Source organism: Miniopterus natalensis, chromosome 15, assembly GCF_054644295.1.
Source record: "Miniopterus natalensis isolate mMinNat1 chromosome 15, mMinNat1.hap1, whole genome shotgun sequence".
Classification (NCBI taxonomy): domain Eukaryota; kingdom Metazoa; phylum Chordata; class Mammalia; order Chiroptera; family Miniopteridae; genus Miniopterus; species Miniopterus natalensis.
The window spans coordinates 25295679-25314512 of NC_142095.1; the positions used below are offsets into that span (position 1 = coordinate 25295679).

The 18834-nt window shown below is 38.1% G+C and overlaps 1 protein-coding gene across 3 annotated transcripts in view; it reads left to right on the forward strand.

Annotated features, from left to right (window-relative positions):
- Positions 1 to 18834, forward strand: part of PPP2R3A (protein phosphatase 2 regulatory subunit B''alpha) — a 121203-nt gene that overhangs the window by 29756 nt on the left and 72613 nt on the right. For all 3 annotated transcript variants that reach the window (XM_087824948.1, XM_016224345.2, XM_016224346.2), the window contains exon 3: positions 6656 to 9085. In XM_087824948.1, the coding sequence (XP_087681074.1) occupies positions 7100 to 9085 (1986 nt within the window). In that variant the 5' untranslated portion in view covers positions 6656 to 7099. The remainder of the gene's footprint in view (positions 1 to 6655; positions 9086 to 18834) is intronic.

Here is an 18834-nt window from a genome sequence, read left to right on the forward strand (position 1 = left end):
TAAATGTGCCACAGGTTTTTTATCCACTCATCTACTGATGGGCACTTGGGCTGTTTCTAGATCTTAGCTATTGTAAATTGCGCTGCTATGAACATAGGGGTGCATAAGTTCTTTGTGATTGGTGTTTTGGGTTCCTTAGGATATATTCCTAGAAGTGGGATCACTGGGTCAAATGGCAGGTCAATTTTTAATCTTTTGAGGAAACTCCATACTGCTTTCCATAGTGGCTGCACCAGTCTGCATTCCCACCTGCAGTGCACTAGGGTTCCCTTTTCTCTACACCCTTGCCAGCACTTGTCCTTCCTTGATTTGCTGATGGTAGCCATTCTGACAGTTATGAAGTGATACCTCATTATGGTTTTAATTTGCATCTCTCTTGTATACTTAATATGTACATTTTATGGTATGGAAATTACACATCTATAAAACTGATTTAAAATGAAAGTGAGGCTCTGAAAAGCTGAGAGGAAGCTCTCTGTAGTTAGCATTTGTCAATTAGTGGGCTTAACTCTAAGGCAGTCATGTGTTAGGTGAGATCTCTAATCTCCAGAAAAGAATTCTTTAATCCACAGTGGGAACTGGGAGCTGGAGGTAATAAGCCTGGTTTCTTGTGACCTTGACCTGGGTAGGGGAAAGGGAGCTGATGGGCTTATTGATTAGAATGTAATAAGACAAGAATGTACCTATTTCAGTTTTCAGTCCTTTACCACCCTCTTGTGTGTGAGGCCCCTGGGGTTGGTGCTTTTCTGATTCAGTTTTTTTCACCAGCAAATAAATTTCCGGTCTTTAGCAAGGCGAAAAAGGGATGATTTTTTGAGTTTGTGGAGTGCAGGTGGGAGGTCTGTTTCCTTTGCACAATTTCAAGCAATCCCCATATGTTCAATCCTCTACCCTAGCCCATTTTCTATGGTACCTGGTACCGCCAAACCTGAACCTTTTTTGGGTTGTGCAGGGTGAATTGGTTTGCTTGCCGTCAGTGTCCCTTCCTCCTCTGCTCTGCTAAGGCATTTACCATTACTGCTTCTGTTTTCTATCATAGATAGTGATTTGTAGTTACAAGTGTTTCCTAGGTTCTTTAAAGATGGAGTTTACATTCTTATTTTTGTTCTTACTGTTTGGAGGAGACCTTAAAAGTATAAAATCCAGCCCCAGCCAGCTTTGCTCAGTGGTTAGAGCATTGACCCATGGACTGAAGGGTCTAGGGTTCAATTCTGGTTTAAGGGCGCATACCTCAGTTGTAGGCTCGATCCCCAGCCCCCGGGAGGCAACTAATCAGTGTGTCTCTCACATCAATGTTTCTCTCTCCCTCCCTTCCTTCCCCTGTCTCTGAAAAGCAATGGAAAAAATATCCTCAGGTGAGGATTAGAAAAACAAAAACAAAAAACTGTAAAATCCATACTGCATATTTTCAACTTCAGCAATATCAAATATCAAACACACAAGGTCTTTTCATATGTCTGTGCCTTTGTAGATTTTTTTTTCCTATAAGGTCCAGTTTAAAGCCTCTTTACTGATAAGGTTCTTATTTTTCAAAATTTAGTCCTCTCCCTCCTAACTTGTTTGCTGCTTCTGTTCTTTTGTTTCACAACACATCCACTTCATTAGCAAGTTCACTACGGAGGCATACCAGGAGCCACTGGGAAGTACTTGTTAGAGTAATCATAAATTGCTTGAAGCGGAAGTGTTAGTAAGAACTGAATGAACTCTGGAAGTTGCATATGAACCACATAGGCAGAAATTGGGAAAACGGACTATGGCCCTTTGCAGGGATGAAAGACCAGGAGAGACAAAGTCTTGGGCAATGGGCAGGCAGCATGCACCAAACCTGAGGTGAGATAAATGTACACGTTCAGAATGATTAACTATAATTTGCCAAGAAATCTATTATAATTTGCTCTCTACCCCTGATACAATAGCTGTTTAGACTGACTGAAAATTTTTACCATAGTTCATTAAATCAAGATTGGAAAGCACTCATCATTTCATGTGCCATTAAGAAAGAAAAAGATTCAGACCATGATACAGTGCTTTCTTATCATTTAGAACTTCTTTTTACTTTTTGAAAGAGTTCTTTTAGCCTTATTTGACAGCTAATTTTAATTATATGTCACTCTTGTACATTCGTAGTCTTTGGGACCAGCCCATAGGCTTTGGGGTTTTTTTTTTTAATCATATTTGCTAAGGTTACCATTTGCCAGTATAAGGTTACCTTCTTATTAACAAATTCATTGGGTAATTTTTGTTTTTCCTTGACCTCTCAGCATTCCACACCCTTGGCCTCCATTTTGAAAGTCTCTCCTTCAGCCTCCGTGAAACTGCTTTCTCCTGGTTTCCATGTTACCTTATTGGCTCTTCCTTCTTAGCCTCCCTCCAAACATTCTGTTCCTCTGTTTAACCCAGAAATGTCAGTGATCCCCAGCTTTGTCCTTAGCCCAGAGCTCTTCTTACTTTATGCACTCACCCTGTGGAACCTCTCTGGGCTGCATCTCTACTCCAGAGCTTTCTGCTGACCTCCAGGTTTTTATCTTCACATTTCATTCACTTGGATTTTCAACAGGTACCTCTTCAAACAACACATTCAGAATAAAATTCTTTATCTTTTCTATGGCCACCTCCCATAAAAAAACACACACAAAAAGCCTTTGTTGGGAGTAGCCACACTAGTCCTCCAATACCCAAGCCAGAAACCAAAAATTCTACCGTCTTACTTTCCCTCCTGTTGTGTGAATTTTTCCTCCTGGCCTGTCTAATTAGTACCCCCCTTTGCTAACTACTGCCACCTTCTTGGTTTAGTTCCTCACCACTACTTGCCTAGATTATTCCTGTATCCTCCTAAATGATTTCCATGCCTCCTCTCAGCTGCTAGAATGACCTTTCTAGAATGTGAATCTCATCATGTTACTCCCCAACCCAAAGTTTTCCCCATAATTTCCAGATAAAGCTCAGACTCCTCAGTTTAGCACACAGGGCAGTCAGTCTGTGGTCTGGTTCCTGCTGCTCTGTGCATTCCTCCCCTCTTACTTGTCTGTACACTCTCCCCAGTGAAATTAGCCTGAACTACTGGTAGTTCTGAACTCACTGTGCTGTGTTAGGTCTCTGAGCCTTACATATATGATTTCCTCTGCCTAGAGTATTCTTTCCTTTCTACTTGTCTAGTTATTTCTCATTGACCCTTCAAAACTAGGTACATACATTCCTCATTTTGGGAAGCCTTTCCTGACTCTTCAGCCTGACTTAGATGCTCTCTTTCAATGTGGACAAAGAGCATGAAGAAAGGCTTCCAGGTGAACAACACAAAATGTCTACTAAGTAAATAAAAAGCTATTTAGGTGCAGATTAAAACAACGCACTTCCATTTTTTCATTTCTCAGATTAGCAAAGATTCAAAGAGTGGTATCAGTTAAGAAGAATATGGGGAAATGAGCCTCTTAACCTAATATTGGAAGTAGAAGTTTGTCGTTTTTCTGGAGGACAGATTGACCCTGTAGATCTAAGAACCTTTAAAAAGTGCCTTCCCGGCTGGGCATGGCTCAGCGATTGAGCGTCGACCTAGGATCCAGGCGATTGGGGTTCGATTCCTGGTCAGGGCACATGCCCTGGTTGTGGCTCCATCCCCAGTAGGGGGCAGGCGTGCAGGAGGCAGCCGGTCAATGACTCTCTCATCATTGATGTTTCTGTCTCTCTTTCTCCCTCTCCTTTCCTCTCTCTGAAATCAATAGAGATATATTTTTTTAAAAAGTCTAAAAAGCGCACGCACCATGATCTTATTCATATATGCAATGTAATGAACAAAATAAACTGATGAACAGAATAGATCCAGAGACATAGAAGCATGAAACAGACTGACGAAATCTCGAAGGGAAGGCAGGGGTAGATGGTGGGTGGGTGGGTGAGGAAAGATTAACCTAAAAACTTATATGCATATGTGCATAACCCATGGACACAGACAATAGTGTGGTGAAGGCCTGGAGGGAGGGGTGCAGCGGGGAGGGGATCAATGGGGGAAAAAGGGGACATTTGTAATACTTTCAACAATAAAGATAATTTTTTTTTTTTTAAAGTGCATGCACACACGCATCTACCTTTTGACTCAGCATTCTACTACTTGGAATGTAGTTTAAGAAAATAACTAGACAGTCGGTTAGAGCATCTTTCCAATACACCAAGATTGCAGATTCAGTCTCGGGCTAACTAGACAACTATGTGAACTATATATACAAGAATGTTTATCACTGTTTCTTTTAAAACAAAAATAGTAAGTAACCTACATGTCTAGCAATAGCAGATGACTAAATACAGGAGTGGGAAAAAGTACGCTTACAGTTATAATACAAGTAAATAATACAATAAATAATAATACAAGAATAAACTCTGTTTTGCCTACTCACTGTATTTTATCCATATGATAGAATACTATATCCATTAAAATGATCTAGATTTATTTTGACATGGAAGTATATTCATGAGATATTGCTACATAGTGTGGTCCAATTTTTGTAAATACACATTTATAAATTTTCATAAGAAAATGTCAGGATGTATATCCATAAAAATATTAACTGGTTATTTTTGAATGGTGATATAGGTAATTAAAATGTTTTGTACTTACAAATATTTTCTAACCTTTCTAAAAAGAGCATATATTTATTAATTTTTTTTGTTAATTCTCACCCAAGAATATTCATTGATTTTTTTTTTTTTTTTAAAGAGAGTGTGGAAGGGAGGGAGAGGGGAAGAGAGAAACATCTGTGTGAGAGAGACACATTGATTGGTTGCCTCTTGCACGTGCCTGATTGGGGCTGGGGATCGAACCTGCAACCCAGGTACGTTCCCTTGACTAGGAATTGAACTTGCGACCCTTTGGTGCATGAGCCGATGCTCAAACCACTGAACAACACCGGCCGGGGGGAGGGCGGGGGAGGCATGTATTAATTGTGAGAGCATAATGGGGGAAAACAGAAGCCTCACCCTAGTACTCCTGATATGCACTGTGCCTGCCTCTTTCATTGCCCCATTCAACAGTATGTGCACTGAGGGCCACCCTGATTAATTATTCAGCATCATTCTCCCGGGGCCTGGTTCAGAGTAGAAAATATTTGATGATTACATTTTACCAATAGTTACTGAGCATTTCCTGTGTCTTAGATATTGTTCTAAGCATTTGCCATGTTAACCTAATCCTCATGAGATGGGTATTATCTCCATTTTGCAGGTGAAACAGGGTGCGAAAGTTAACCACCTTTTATGTGAGGCCACACAGCTGTAAGCAACTGTATGGGGATTCAAACTGGCTTTCATTTAGAGACATAAGATAGCATCGTGGTTCTGAGATTGTATCTCTGATTGAGAATAGTTAGATTAGGTTCTATGTTTGGGATTCTAGCTGGACAGTTAGGCATCAGTTGAATCATAGTCTGAATAAAAAGACAGAATTTGACACCCACAGATCTGAACCAAATACCAGAGAAGTAATCTTTGTTTCTTTGCCATTTAAAAACAAAAAAACTCAATCATTTTAGGCTGTAAACTTTTTGAAATTGGTGCCACCCCTTGGGGTTTGGCTTTCTTATGTGTTCCCTCACTCTTCTATTCATGTCCCTTCAAAACTTAAGTTCACAGCAGTCTAGTCTACAAACCCTGCATGATTCCCACCTTTCCTTTCTGATTGCATCTCCCACACTGCCTCCCATGCTTTCTCTGCTCCAGTCACTTTAGCCTCTTTGTCATTGGTTTAGTAAATCAAGCATGCTCCCACCTCAGGGCCTTTGCACTTATGGTTAACCTGCCTCATATGATTTAGCCCAAAATACCACCTCAGTTTGCTCTTTCTCTTCTTTCAGGTCTCTGTTAATGAGTCAGTGAGATCCCTGACTGCCCTTTATAAAACAGCATCTTCCCATCCTTTCTAAACCCTTTGCCCTGCACCCTTCTTCTCCATAGCATATATTCCCATCTAAGTTATATGTTTATTTACATACTGTTTTTTTTCCAACTAGATTGTCAGCTCCATAAGGACAGGGACTTTATTTTGTTCACTGCTTTATCCCTAGCATTTAAGTAAGTGCCTGGCATGTAGTAGTCATTCAGTGTTGACTGAGTGAATACATTGGTTGAACCTTTTTGGAAAGCAATTACAACACGATTTAGAAGCCCCCCCTTTTTTAAAAGTAAGACAGTGATTAAATTTTATCCACTTGATGGCGAGCAAGAGAGATCTGCATATGGCAGGGTTTGAGGGTCTGGGATCAAGAACAGTAATGAAAGGGTTTTTTTCTTAGTAAGAAAAGAGAGGATGATGAGAGAATAATTTCCAGGTGTAGAGGAAGTTGTAGATCAAGAACAAGTATTTGTGTTGTCAAACAAGTACTTTGATGGAAGTACTTGTTTCATGTAAAGTGGCAAGGAGGGTGGGATAAGAAATACCAACTGGGAGGCAGTTGTAGCAAAGAAAAGTTGAGGTACTACTTCTCTAGGTAGTAAGGAGTGTAGGGTTTGATGAGACCAAAGACGAATCAAAGATCAGCTGTCAGTGATATGACAAAGCGTGAGGCTTAGTAATTAAACTCCATAGAGGATGCAAAGAAGAGGAAATAAAAGGTTCTCTCAGTATTAAGAAATCATATTTCCTTTTAATTATTTTCCTTTTTCTTTATAGGTTTCTTCTCATTCACAGAAAAATGGATCATTTAAACTTTTGGAGGACTCAGTTATCACAACACTTCCGTATTACCAACTAAGATTTACGACAGTAAATTTATGACAATAAATTTCTGCATCATAGAATTGCTGAAGAACTAAAAGAGGATATTTTTTATAAAAATGCTCTTATAGTATCATGATATTACTAAATAAAAGTAAAAAGCACAATTATTAAATTATTACACTTGCTACTACAAGCACACATGTGCAACAGCTACTGTATCCTGACAGTTACCAAACCTCAAATTTGGATGGTTTCCCTTTGTGGGAAAGGTTATTATAATTGCAAGAAACCACTGAACATTGTCAAATATATTTTCAGCTGAGTGTCATTTAGGAGAATTTACTTGAAAGAAGTTCTAGAAAATTCCAAATCCCACCACTAAGTGGATTTGATATTATGGCAGCAACTTACAGACTTGTGGTTAGTACTGTGAACCACTACAGCAGCGTGGTGATAGACCGGCGTTTTGAGCAAGCTATACATTACTGCACTGGAAGCTGCCACACCTTCACACATGGAGTTGACTGCCTTGTGGTACATCGTAGTGTTTGTGCAGACTTGCACATCCCTGTATCTCAGTTCAAAGATGCAGATCTGGACTCCATGTTTCTACCCCATGAAAATGGGTTTTCCTCAGCTGAAAGTGACTATCCCCATCAGGCCCTCACAGGCATACGGGTCAAAAAAGGATCTACGCTTCAAAATACCTGTAACTTAAAGGACATTGCAGGAGAAGCAATCAGTTTTGCCAGTGGGAAAATAAAAGAATTTTCCCTTGAAAAACTCAAAAACTCTAACCATGCAGCTTACAAAAAGGGAAGAAAAGTTAAGTCTGACTCATTTAATAGGAGGTCAGTTGATTTTGACTTGCTCTGTGGCCATTATAACAGTGATGGGAACTCATCATCCTTTGGTTTACTCCGGAGTTCCTCAGTTGAAGAAAAATCTTTATCCCATAGAAACTCACTCGATATGAATCTGACTTCGATGTTTCTTCACAACTTCTCTGAAGAAGACCTGGTTACTCAGATTTTGGAAAAACATAAAATAGATAACTTTTCTTCTGGAACAGACATAAAGATGTGCTTGGACATCTTGCTGAAATGCTCTGAGGATTTGAAAAAATGCACAGACATTATAAAACAATGCATAAAGAAAAAATCAGATAGTAGCATCAATGAAGGAAATGGTAATGATGCAGTTTCTAGCTCTGAAACTGTCTATATGAATGTAATGACCAGATTAGCATCCTATCTGAAAAAGCTGCCATTTGAATTCATGCAGTCTGGGAATAATGAGGCTATAGATTTAACAGAACTGGTTAGTAATATGCCTAGTTTACAACTGACTCCCTTCTCCCCAATATTTGGCACTGAGCAGCCCCCTAAATATGAAGATGTTGTCCAGCTCTCAGCCCCTGACCCTGGACAGTTTCAAACTATAGAATTGCAAGATAACAAGCATAGTTCTAGGAAAACAGACACTGTAAAATCCATTCCAAACAACTCTACGAATTCCTTATATAACTTAGAGATAAATGATCCCAGAACTCTAAAAGATGTCCAGTTTCAGTCACCGTCATTAACCATGAATGCTTTAGGAAATGTTTCTTCTGGTGATCTAATGGAAACCCTTTATATTGAAGAAGAGTCAGATGGAAAGAAAGCAGTAGGTAAAGGACAAAGGAAAGAGAATGGACTCAGTCAAGAGTTGTTAAAGGTAAATGAAGATAGAGCCGAATTTTCAGACCATGGTAGTCATCTTAAAAAATGTCCTGCCTCAGTACAAAATGAAATTGGTAAGATATTTGAGAAACCAATTGTTAATCTACCTAAGGAAGATCTTAAGTCAGAAGTTCCTAAAGTCGAGGAAGACCACAGAGATTTTATGAATTCTAACAGTAAGGAAGAGATAGATAAATTGTTAATGGACTTGGAATCTTTTTCACAGAGAATGGAGACCTCTCTAAGAGAGCCACTTGCCAAAGGTAAAAACTCTAACTCTCTAAATAATCATAGTCAGTTGACTGATCAGCTGCCTGTAGATCTTGAGCCTAAATCTAAAGCCTCTTCACCCATGGAGAAAGTCTCACCTTCCTGTCTAACAAGGATCATTGAAACCAATGGACACAAAATAGAGGAAGAGGACCGAGCCCTCTTGCTACGAATTCTAGAAAGCATTGAAGACTTTGCTCAGGAACTGGTCGAATGCAAATCAGGCAGAGGGAGCTTATCACAAGAAAAGGAAATGATGCAGATTCTACAGGAAACCTTGACTAATTCTTCCCAGGCCAATTTATCAGTCTGTAAAAGTCCTGTTGGTGGTAAAGTGAAAGATACTACTTCGGTGGTTTTGATTCAGCAAACTCCAGAGGTGATCAAGGTAAGACCCAACAATCTTGAGTCCTGAAAGTCTCCAAAGAAATGTTTTAATGTTTGTAAAATTTATAAACAAAACTATTTTTGTTATCCATTCTATGTTTTACAAAATTTTCTGCCCTAGGCATGGTCTCAGGTCAGTGGGAAAAAAATGAGAAAGCAAAGGCTTTAGAGTCAAGCAGACGTTTCAACTGCCGTCCCCACACCCTTCATCTTCCTACCTCTGTGACCAAAGGGAAGCTACTTAGCCTTAATATCCTGGTTTACATAATGGAAATAGTAAGGATCAAGATAACATGTGAAACACAGCCAAGGGGTCTTACCCAGAGTGGGCCTTTAATATTAGTCCTCATTCTCCCCAGTCACACAGTAGACCAGTCATTGCTACGTGCCTGTGCAGACTGTAAGGCGCAGTGTGGGTACCAGAGAGGAGAAGATATGATTCTTGTAAAGCTTAAAATCTAATTGGGGAGCCCTGGCCAGTGTTGCTCAGTGGTTGAGCCTCGACCCATGAACCAGGAGTTTGAGGTTTAATTCCTGGTCAGGGCACATGTCCGGGTTTCGGGCTCGATCCCCAGTGTGGGCCATGCAGGAGGCAGCTGATCAATGACTGTCTCATCATAATGTTTCTCTCTCTCCTTCCCTCTCTCTTCCTTTCTCTGAAATCAGTTTAAAAACTTTTTTTAAAAAAAAACATATTTCAAAACAATTACATATTTTAGCATTCTCATTACAATTTTTATTAGAGCAGGAAAAAATATATATTGTGATCAGATGAATAATGTTTACCTCATATTTGTTTTGTAGCTGTTGTTCCATGCACATTTTTAATTACTAGTGACACTAAAGTTTACAACAGTATATATTTAAGGTTATCAGATGATGATTTGGGTCTAAATATCAAACATTTACTAAACATTTTTGTGACATCTCTGTGTGAGTCTCAATTGTTGATTCACAAATGGTAGTGTCCTTAATTAACTTGAGTCAATGCTTAGGAGAGACACTGGAAATTAATTACAAAAATAAAACATATTTTCATGTACATAGGCAATACTCATATGCTTAAGATTTTATAAAGAAAATACCTATATAGCAACCTCAAAATGATCATAACATAATAAGAGCTAACAGATTTTGTGAGCTAAGGCATGCTAAGACATTTGGATGTATTATCTCACTATTTTCCCCCTCAATATCCGGTCTGCACATTAAAAAAAAAATTTTTTTTAAATGCCCACCTTCTCTGATTACCTATTTTAATGTCTCACAAACATTTTAACCAGAAACTCTTACTGTAATATGGTGTTTGGAACTATTTAACCCTCTACCTTCCTTATCTTTTGTGAAAAAAAGGAGACAAAATTCTTCTAAAAGAAATGGGCTATAGAAAGTAGAAAATGTGAACCTGAAGTCAAGAAAAAGTCTCCTGTATCACCTTTTTTATGTCTCTGGCTGACAGCTCATGAGCAGGTGTGCTGTGACACCCCCAATCTAAATCCAGCTACCTAAAAATATCACTGTGGGCTCTAAATGAGCTTCCCAGTTTTTTAACAAGTATGAACTGAAATCAAAATCTTATTAAAAGACTCTCCAATCAGTCTTTTAAATAAGATCTCATATGATAGAATAGCGTAAAATTGGATGAGTTTGCTTCTTGATAAAAGTAGAAAAAGTAATTCATGAAAAGCTAATTTTAAAGAGACAAATAATATAAAAATATAAAATTTAGGGAAATATTTAATGCAAGAAAACAAAACCATTCTTCCTTGACTCAGTTGCCTTCCTACTTTTAAAAAAATCTTTTTTTCCCATTTATTTTTGTCATTGACAGTATTACAGATGTCCCCATTTCCCCCTCCCCCCAGTCCCCACCCTACCCCAGGCCTTCACCTGTGCCCATGGGCTATGCATAAATCTTCTATAAAATTTTTTAAACCAGGAATTGGCAAACATTTTCTATGAAGGGCCAGACAGTAAATATTTCAGGTTTCGCGGGTTACAAAATCTGTCACATAGCCATCTTTCTCTTCTTTTTTAAAAAGAATAATTCTTGAATAATATAAAATCATTCTTAGCTCCAAGCCTGACAAAAACAGGCAGTGGACAGATTTGGCCCGTGAACTGTAGTTTGTCAAGCCCTGTTTTAAGCAAATAGAAAAATATGGTGAATGGTAGAGCACTCTTATTACCCACCACTTAGCGTCAAATCTTAATTTTGCCATATTTGCTTCAGATCTTTGCTTCATTTAATATTTTCACTATCATCATTTCAAAACTTCATCTCAGATATAGTAGAAGTACCTAGGGCTCTCCTTCCTAGTATCCTCTCCCCTTTTCAGAACTACCATTGCCCTGAAGTTGGTGTTTATCTCCTCCCGAAAGTTTTATACAGTATTATTTACCATGTTTTATTCTTAGAGAGAGTGAACAGAAAGTAGTAGGAAATAAATCGGAAAGCTGGTTGGGCTAACTTATGAATGACCTTGTATGCTATACAGAAGAGTTTGTTCTAGGGAAGTGGGAAGCTAATGAAGGTTTTTAAGCAGATGAGTCTCACAGTATGATTATTTTAAAAGAATATTAATTTTTAGCCTTTTGGGCAGTCAGAATTGTTCAGAACATTTTGATTTAAAAATTTATGTAATGTGGTATGTAGGAAGTACTTTCACATGATATCGGTGATTATTCCTGAGAAGAGAGATTGACTCGACAATATTATATGTCATTAATATTTTAATATGTTTCAAAATAGCTTCATAAATGTAAGCAATATTTTTTATCCACAATGCATACCTGTATTGGGAGAGGGAGTCAAATAGAAGATACTAGCAGGATATTGAAAGATTGATAAAGAGGATATTGGTCTAGATCAGAGGTCAGCAACCTGTGGCCAGTGGGCCAAATCTGACCTGCTGCCTGTGTTTGTAAATACCATCCAGTTACCCTTTTAACAACACTATAGTTTGAACTGTGTGGGCCCACTTATAAGCAGATATTTTTTCAATAAATATATTCGAAAAATTTTTGAAGATTTGAAAAAACTCGCAGATGAACTACAAAGCTTAGAGATACCGAAAAATAAAGAAAAAGTTAGGTATGTCACGAGTGCATAAAATATATGTAAATACTAATCTATTTTGTCATTTACTACCATAAAATATACACAACTCTTTTATAAAAAGTTAAAATTTATCAAAACTTCTACACACACTTACAAACTGTACATGGGGCCGTTGACAGTCAAGAGACATGTAAACAAACGTAAAGATGCAGTAGTAAATCATTACTGCATAAAATTAACTATAGTACATGCTTTAATACTGTAATAATTTTGTAAATACCTCTGTTGTGGTGGTGAACCCAAGTGTTGCGAGTATCCACTTAAAATGCCTATGATGTTAATCATCTCCACATGAGCAGTTCATCTCTGCAGTAAATTGCATATTGCAGTAAAAATTGATATCTTGCAGTTCTTGCCCATTTTTTGTGTTAGTGCAATACCATAAACCTTGAATAACACCGTGGGACCCATACAAAGTGCCACTAGTGATGCTGGAAGTACTCCCAAGGAGCAAAGTCATGACATTACAAGAAAAGTTGAATTGCTTGATATGTACGTAGATTGAAGTCTGCAGCTGTGGTTGCCCTCCATTTCAAGATAAATGAATCCAACCTAAGGACCATTATAGAAGAAGAAAAGGAAATTCATGAAGCTGTTGCTGCAGCTATGCTAGCAAGCACAAAAATCTTGCATTTTTTGTGAAATACCTTTTTCTCTCATATTAAAAATGCAGCTTTTATATGAGTACAAGGTTGCTATAAGAAAGGCATACATGTAGACTCTAAATATAATTAGAGAAAAATCGAAGTCACTATATAACAAAGCAATAGGAAGGTAAAAGACCTAAAGCTGGAGAATTTAATGCCAGCAAAGAATGGTTTGATAATTTCAGAAAGCGGTTTAGCTTAAAAAATGTCAAAATAACAGGAAAAGCAGCTTCTGCCAACCAGGAGGCAGCAGACAAGTTCCCAGGCGCCATTAAGAAAATCACTGAGGAGGAAGGATATCTGCCTGAACAGGTTTTAATGTAGACAAAAGTTCCCTATTCTGGGGAGGAAAAATGCCACAAAGGGTATTTATCAGTACGGAAGAGAAGGGAGCACCAAGATTTAAGGCAGGAATGCTTAGGTTAACCCTATTGTTTTGTGCAAATGCAATGGTGTTTATCATTAACTGCCCTTACCTATAAAGCTGCTAACCCCCAAGCCTTAAAAGGAAAAGATAAACACCAGCAGCCAGTATTTTGGTTGTACAGCAGAAAGGCTTGGACAATGAGAACCCTTTTTCTGGATTGGTTCCATCCATGCTTTGTCCCTGAAATGAGGAAGTACCTTGCTAGTAGACTGCCTTTTAAAGTTCTTTTGATATTGGACAATGCTCCTTGCCACCCAAAACCCCATGAGTTCAACACTAAAGATATGGAAGTAGTCTGCTTGTCCCCAAATACAACTAATTCTCATTCATCCTCTAGATTTGGGGGTCATAAGGACCCTTAAGGCTCATTACCACATGGTACTTTATGGAAAGGATTGTCAGTGCTACAGAAGAGAACCCCATTAGAACATCATAAGCAGTGAAAGCCATCAAGCCCCAAACAATAAATTCCTGCTGGAAAACTGTGCCCAGATGCTGTGCATGACTTCACAGGATTTACCACAGAGCCAATAAAAGGAAATCATGACAGAAATTGTGAGTATGGCATAGGTGGGTGGTGAAGGGTTTCAAGATATGGATCTTGGAGAAATTCAGGAGCTAATAGACACCACACCAGAAGAATTCACAGAAGACGACTTGATGGAGTTGCGTGTTCCTGAACCAGTGCCAGATGATGAAGACATAAAAGAAGCAGAGCCCGAAAACGCAGAGCCAGAAAACAAATTGACATTCGACAACCAGGCAGAAGGGTTCCAGTTACTCAAGACTGCTTTTGGTTTTTACGACATGGACCCTTCCATGATACAGGCACTGAAACTAAAGCAAATGATGGAAGGAGGCTTGGTACCATATAGAAACATTTTTCAAGAAATGAAAAAGCAAAATAGACAAAATTACAATATATTTCTGTAAAGTTACACTGAGTGTGCTTGCCTCTCCTGCCTCCGCCTTCCACCTCTTCTACCTCTGCCACCCCTGAGGTAGCAAGAGCAATCCCTCCTCTTCCTCTTTAGCCTGTTCAACATGAAAAAGACAAGGGTGAAAATATTTATGATGATCCACATCCACTTAATTGATCATGCCATAGAGTTATTAAACGTTTTGTTGTGTATATACGTCTTCATTGAAAATCTAATAACTGTACGGCAACAACTATATGAGACACTTTTGTGTCATCGTCGTCATTGCCTAAGTAGTCATTTTGTAGAACATCACGTGCAGGACTTGCATGGCACAGTGGATAGCCTACCTTACATAGGCATAAGGTGAGTGATATTTAATATAAAATTAATAATTTGTTTTCATACTGTTTTATAACTTTACTTCAAAAAATTACATTACTATACAGTATATCTCTCTCATAATTAGAGAAATTGGGTATGAACCTATCATCACAAGTAAGTGGTTTTTCTAGAATTGAGCAGTGTTTCCAATGCTATATTATGAATATGACTATAATACTGTATGCCATAAAAAATTTATAACCATTCATTAGTGTATAGGCTCTTCCTACTGTGAAACAATTGTATTGATTACACTAGGCTACCATAAAGCAATCATATTGCTGCTACTTCATTATCAGGGCATGAATCATTATACCTGTAAATAAATGAGTTCCTTTTTTACATTATCTTTGCATTTTTTATATCTAGTGTTAGTAAAACCTATAACAGCTACAGTGTTTTGTATCATGTAAGACAGTATTGATGTAGATACTGACTGATGATTCTATAAACATAGTGTAAATTTACAGTATCGATAAATACAATGATATCGTAAATGTATTTTCTCTTATGATTTTCTTAACGTTTTCTTTTCTCTAGATTATGTTATTTTAAGAATACAGTATATAATACATATAACATACAAAATATGTTTTAATCAATTGTCTATGTTATTGGTAAGGCTTCTGGTAAACAGTAGGCTATTTGTAGTTAAGTTTTGGGTGATTCAAAAGTTAAATGGGGATTTTTGATTGGGGGGTTGGTGTCCTGGGGATTTTTGACTGTGTGAGGGATTGGTGTCCCATACTTCCAAGTTTAAGGGTCAACTATAGTTTTATTGGAACACAGCCATACTTATTCATTTACATATGATTTATGGTTGTGCTGCACCTACTCAGTTTGAGTAGTTACAACAGAGGCCATAAAGCTTCAAATATTTATTACCTGGCCATTTACAGGAAAAATTTGCTGACTCCTAATCTAAATATTATTTCATGATAGATCGGCAAAACAGACTTTTGATAAGGTTCAGTGTGAGAGTTTGTTAAAGGTATTGGAATTCTTAGAAACATCACTATCAGTAGAAAAACTACCAGTGCTCAATGACAGTCTACCAGTAGAAATAGAAAAATAAACCCAAAGTTTCAAATTCCTTCCTTTTGAGTTCTGATAATGGGTTCAGCTTTAGTCTCCTTTCCTTTCCAGTCACAACCTATCTCTGACTTTTCCACTTAGAACAGCTTCCTTTTCATTCCTTTTTTTTTTTTTTTTTTTTTCTTATTTTGTCCTTTGTTTACACATGAACTTTCTCACTGTGTCAACTTTCTCACTGTGTCAAGTTATCTATATCTTTGGCTAGCAAATGTTCAGTACAAGCTCTTTTCACAAAGCCTCTGAGTGCCAGGAAACAACCCTGTAGGTTGTAAAGTAGCTGAGGGTGCAGATAGGCCTAAAAGTAAGGAACAAGAATAAGAGAATAGCTTATGGAGGAGGGAAAGGGGGGTGCTGAGGTCTCAGAGGTTCCATAATTATGAATAAACTTAAACTCTTAGAGACTATACTGCTTTGGTAATTCACCTAATAAATATCTTATTTTTTATTGTATTATGTTTTATTACCACCAGCAGATGGTATTACAGTTATTTCTTATCTGTTTGTAGCCTTATGGGGCAATAGCCTGTTAGCTATTATTCACAAATTAAAATAATAAACCCTAACCTACCTTGAAAATTATTTATTTTTACTTAATTTTAGTAAAAACAAAGCCAGGGGGAAAAAAATCCATCTGCCTACTCCTTTGAAAGAATGAAAGGCAGGGGGAGGAGTTTTCAAGTGAAAGAAGAAGAATTTAAGGTAACTAAAGAAGAGGGTTATTGCCTGGCTGATGTGGCTCAGCGGTTGAGCATCGCCCTATGATCCAGGAGATCGCAGTTCGATTCCCTGTCAGGGCACATGTAGGGTTGCGGGCTCGATCCCCAGTCAGGAGTGTGCAGGAGGCAGCTGATCCATGACGACTCTCTCATCATTGACGTTTCAACTTTCTCTCCCCCTCTCCTTTTTTCTCTCTGAAATCAGTAAAGATTTTTTTTTTTTTTTTTTTTAAAGGAGGGTTATTTTTTTCAAAAGGCTATACTATAATATTTAAGTTTAGTGAAGCCTTACAAATTTCAACTGATTGATGGGGATACCTGTCTGAATTACTAAAAAGTACAAATTAAAATATTAATGTTTTTAAGAAATAGTGTTATTAATTTCAAAATTAAACAGTAAAACTATTGTCAAAGTTTTGGCAAGTGTGAATTTTGGGTGGACCTATTTCAGTAATGTGGTAAAGGTCATTTATACTTGTTAAAAAATGATTAAAGAAAACAAGTAATACTTAGAAACTTTAATACTTCATGAGTGGGGAGTTTCCTTTTGGAGAACTATGAAGTGGGGCAGAAGGCAAGGAACTTTTATAGGATAAAGAAAAAGGAAGAGACAAATAGAAAATATCTGATTGGCTGGGGCCACATGATCAACCTTGTTTGGGGCAAGAAGTGCTTCCCAGGGTTGGTGTGGCATTTGTAGATTGGCTGACTGAATACACTGTGTTTCTGGTCAAGCAGAGCATTTACAGGGACACAAAAGTTACCTGAGTTTTAGGTTGCTCTGCTCCATCTTGGGCCTAGAAATGTATTTCAACAGTTCCCAGTTTTGTTCATCCTCTTAGCCAGTAATTTCCAACCTTTTTCATCTCGGCACACCAAAAAGTTTGTGTGGCACACTAAAAATAGTACTTTTTGCCAGTCTGACAAAAAAAGGTATAATTTTAATTCATTCACACCAGATGGCTATTGTTACATTGGCTGTTGTCATTTTTTTATTTGACAATCTAGGGGAAAAGAGATCAGTGCTCCTAACTAAATAATTAGGTATTACATGTTTTTAAAATTCTTGTGGCACACCAGTGTGCCTCATGCGTGACATTGGTTGAAAATCGATGCTCTTGAACATTGAGGAGGTTCAATCAAAAATATCGGTCTTAGCATATTACTAAGTGACTCTGTTACTGTTGCTTCTTCAGGTCCCAGTGGAGTATTCACGAGAAATGATTCCAGGCTCCTATTCTTGGAGCTGATTGCATTCTTCTGTTCTCTTTTGTCAGTCCAGTGAGAGAGAGACTATCTGTTGTCAGTGGCTGCCTACATCCATTTAAAATTTAATATGGTGTATTAGGGAGACAATAAAATTATTAGCAATAAAACCATGCCCGTGGTTTGGAGAGCTCTGCTGAGCCAGGGTCCCTCTGAATCAAACCAGCAAGAACCAAATAAGTTAAGAAATGATCCTGAAGAGGGAGATACTTCTTTAAGCCAGTTGGCCTGTTTATGTGTTTTGTGTAACTGTGTCTCCACTTCCCCAGAACTGTTAATCCAGCAAGCTTGTGTCAGAAAACCTGTGGCATTGGAAGTCAGGGAGACATTTGTAATGGACAGAAAGAACTACAAGATCACCAGCATCTTAGCATTCAACAGTTGGTTGGAGGTTGGATTACCTTCCTTTGAAAAGGCCTGAGATATGTGAACAATGGCATTATCTTTTCAGGCCAGGGCAAGGAAATTAGGAAAATGATAGTCAGGGAAGGGGGAATGAAAAAAAACAATTTTGATCTGACATCTTGGGAGGAAGCAGTCTACCTTGATGTCAGCTACTTCTCTTCCTAGTCAATTTGATTTGGAAGTATCTGGCATTGGCACTGGACCAGATGTCAGAACCTTCTTCAGTTGTGAAATATGTACCCAAGTTTTGACATCAATGCCAGTGGTTAAGAGTACTTTGTGTGTAGGGTCTTTTCCATGAATTTCACTTTTGCAAAAGCATTAGAGTAAAATAATAGCTGGCCATAAATGATAGAAGACTTTAAAATGCCCACAGTTAAAGATCTGATGAGAATTTATTGTAATGGACTTGACAGGAAAATTTGGGGTTTTTTTAAATAGTTTATTGATTTTTTTTTTTACTTTTAAAAAAATATATCTTTATTGATTTCAGAGAGAGGAAAGGAGAGGGAGAGACAGAGATAGAAACATCAATGATGAAAGTCACTGATCAGCTAGCCCTCAACCCGGGCATGTGCCCTGACCGGGAATCGAACCCGGATCGCCTGGATCCTAGGTCGACGCTCAACCGCTGAGCCACGCCCAGCCGGGCAGTTTATTGATTTTTAGAGAGAGGAAGGGAGAGGACGAGAGAGAGAAACATCGATGTGAAAGTGAAACATGGATCAATTGCCTCCCTCATGCTTCCTACCAAGGATCGAGCCCACAA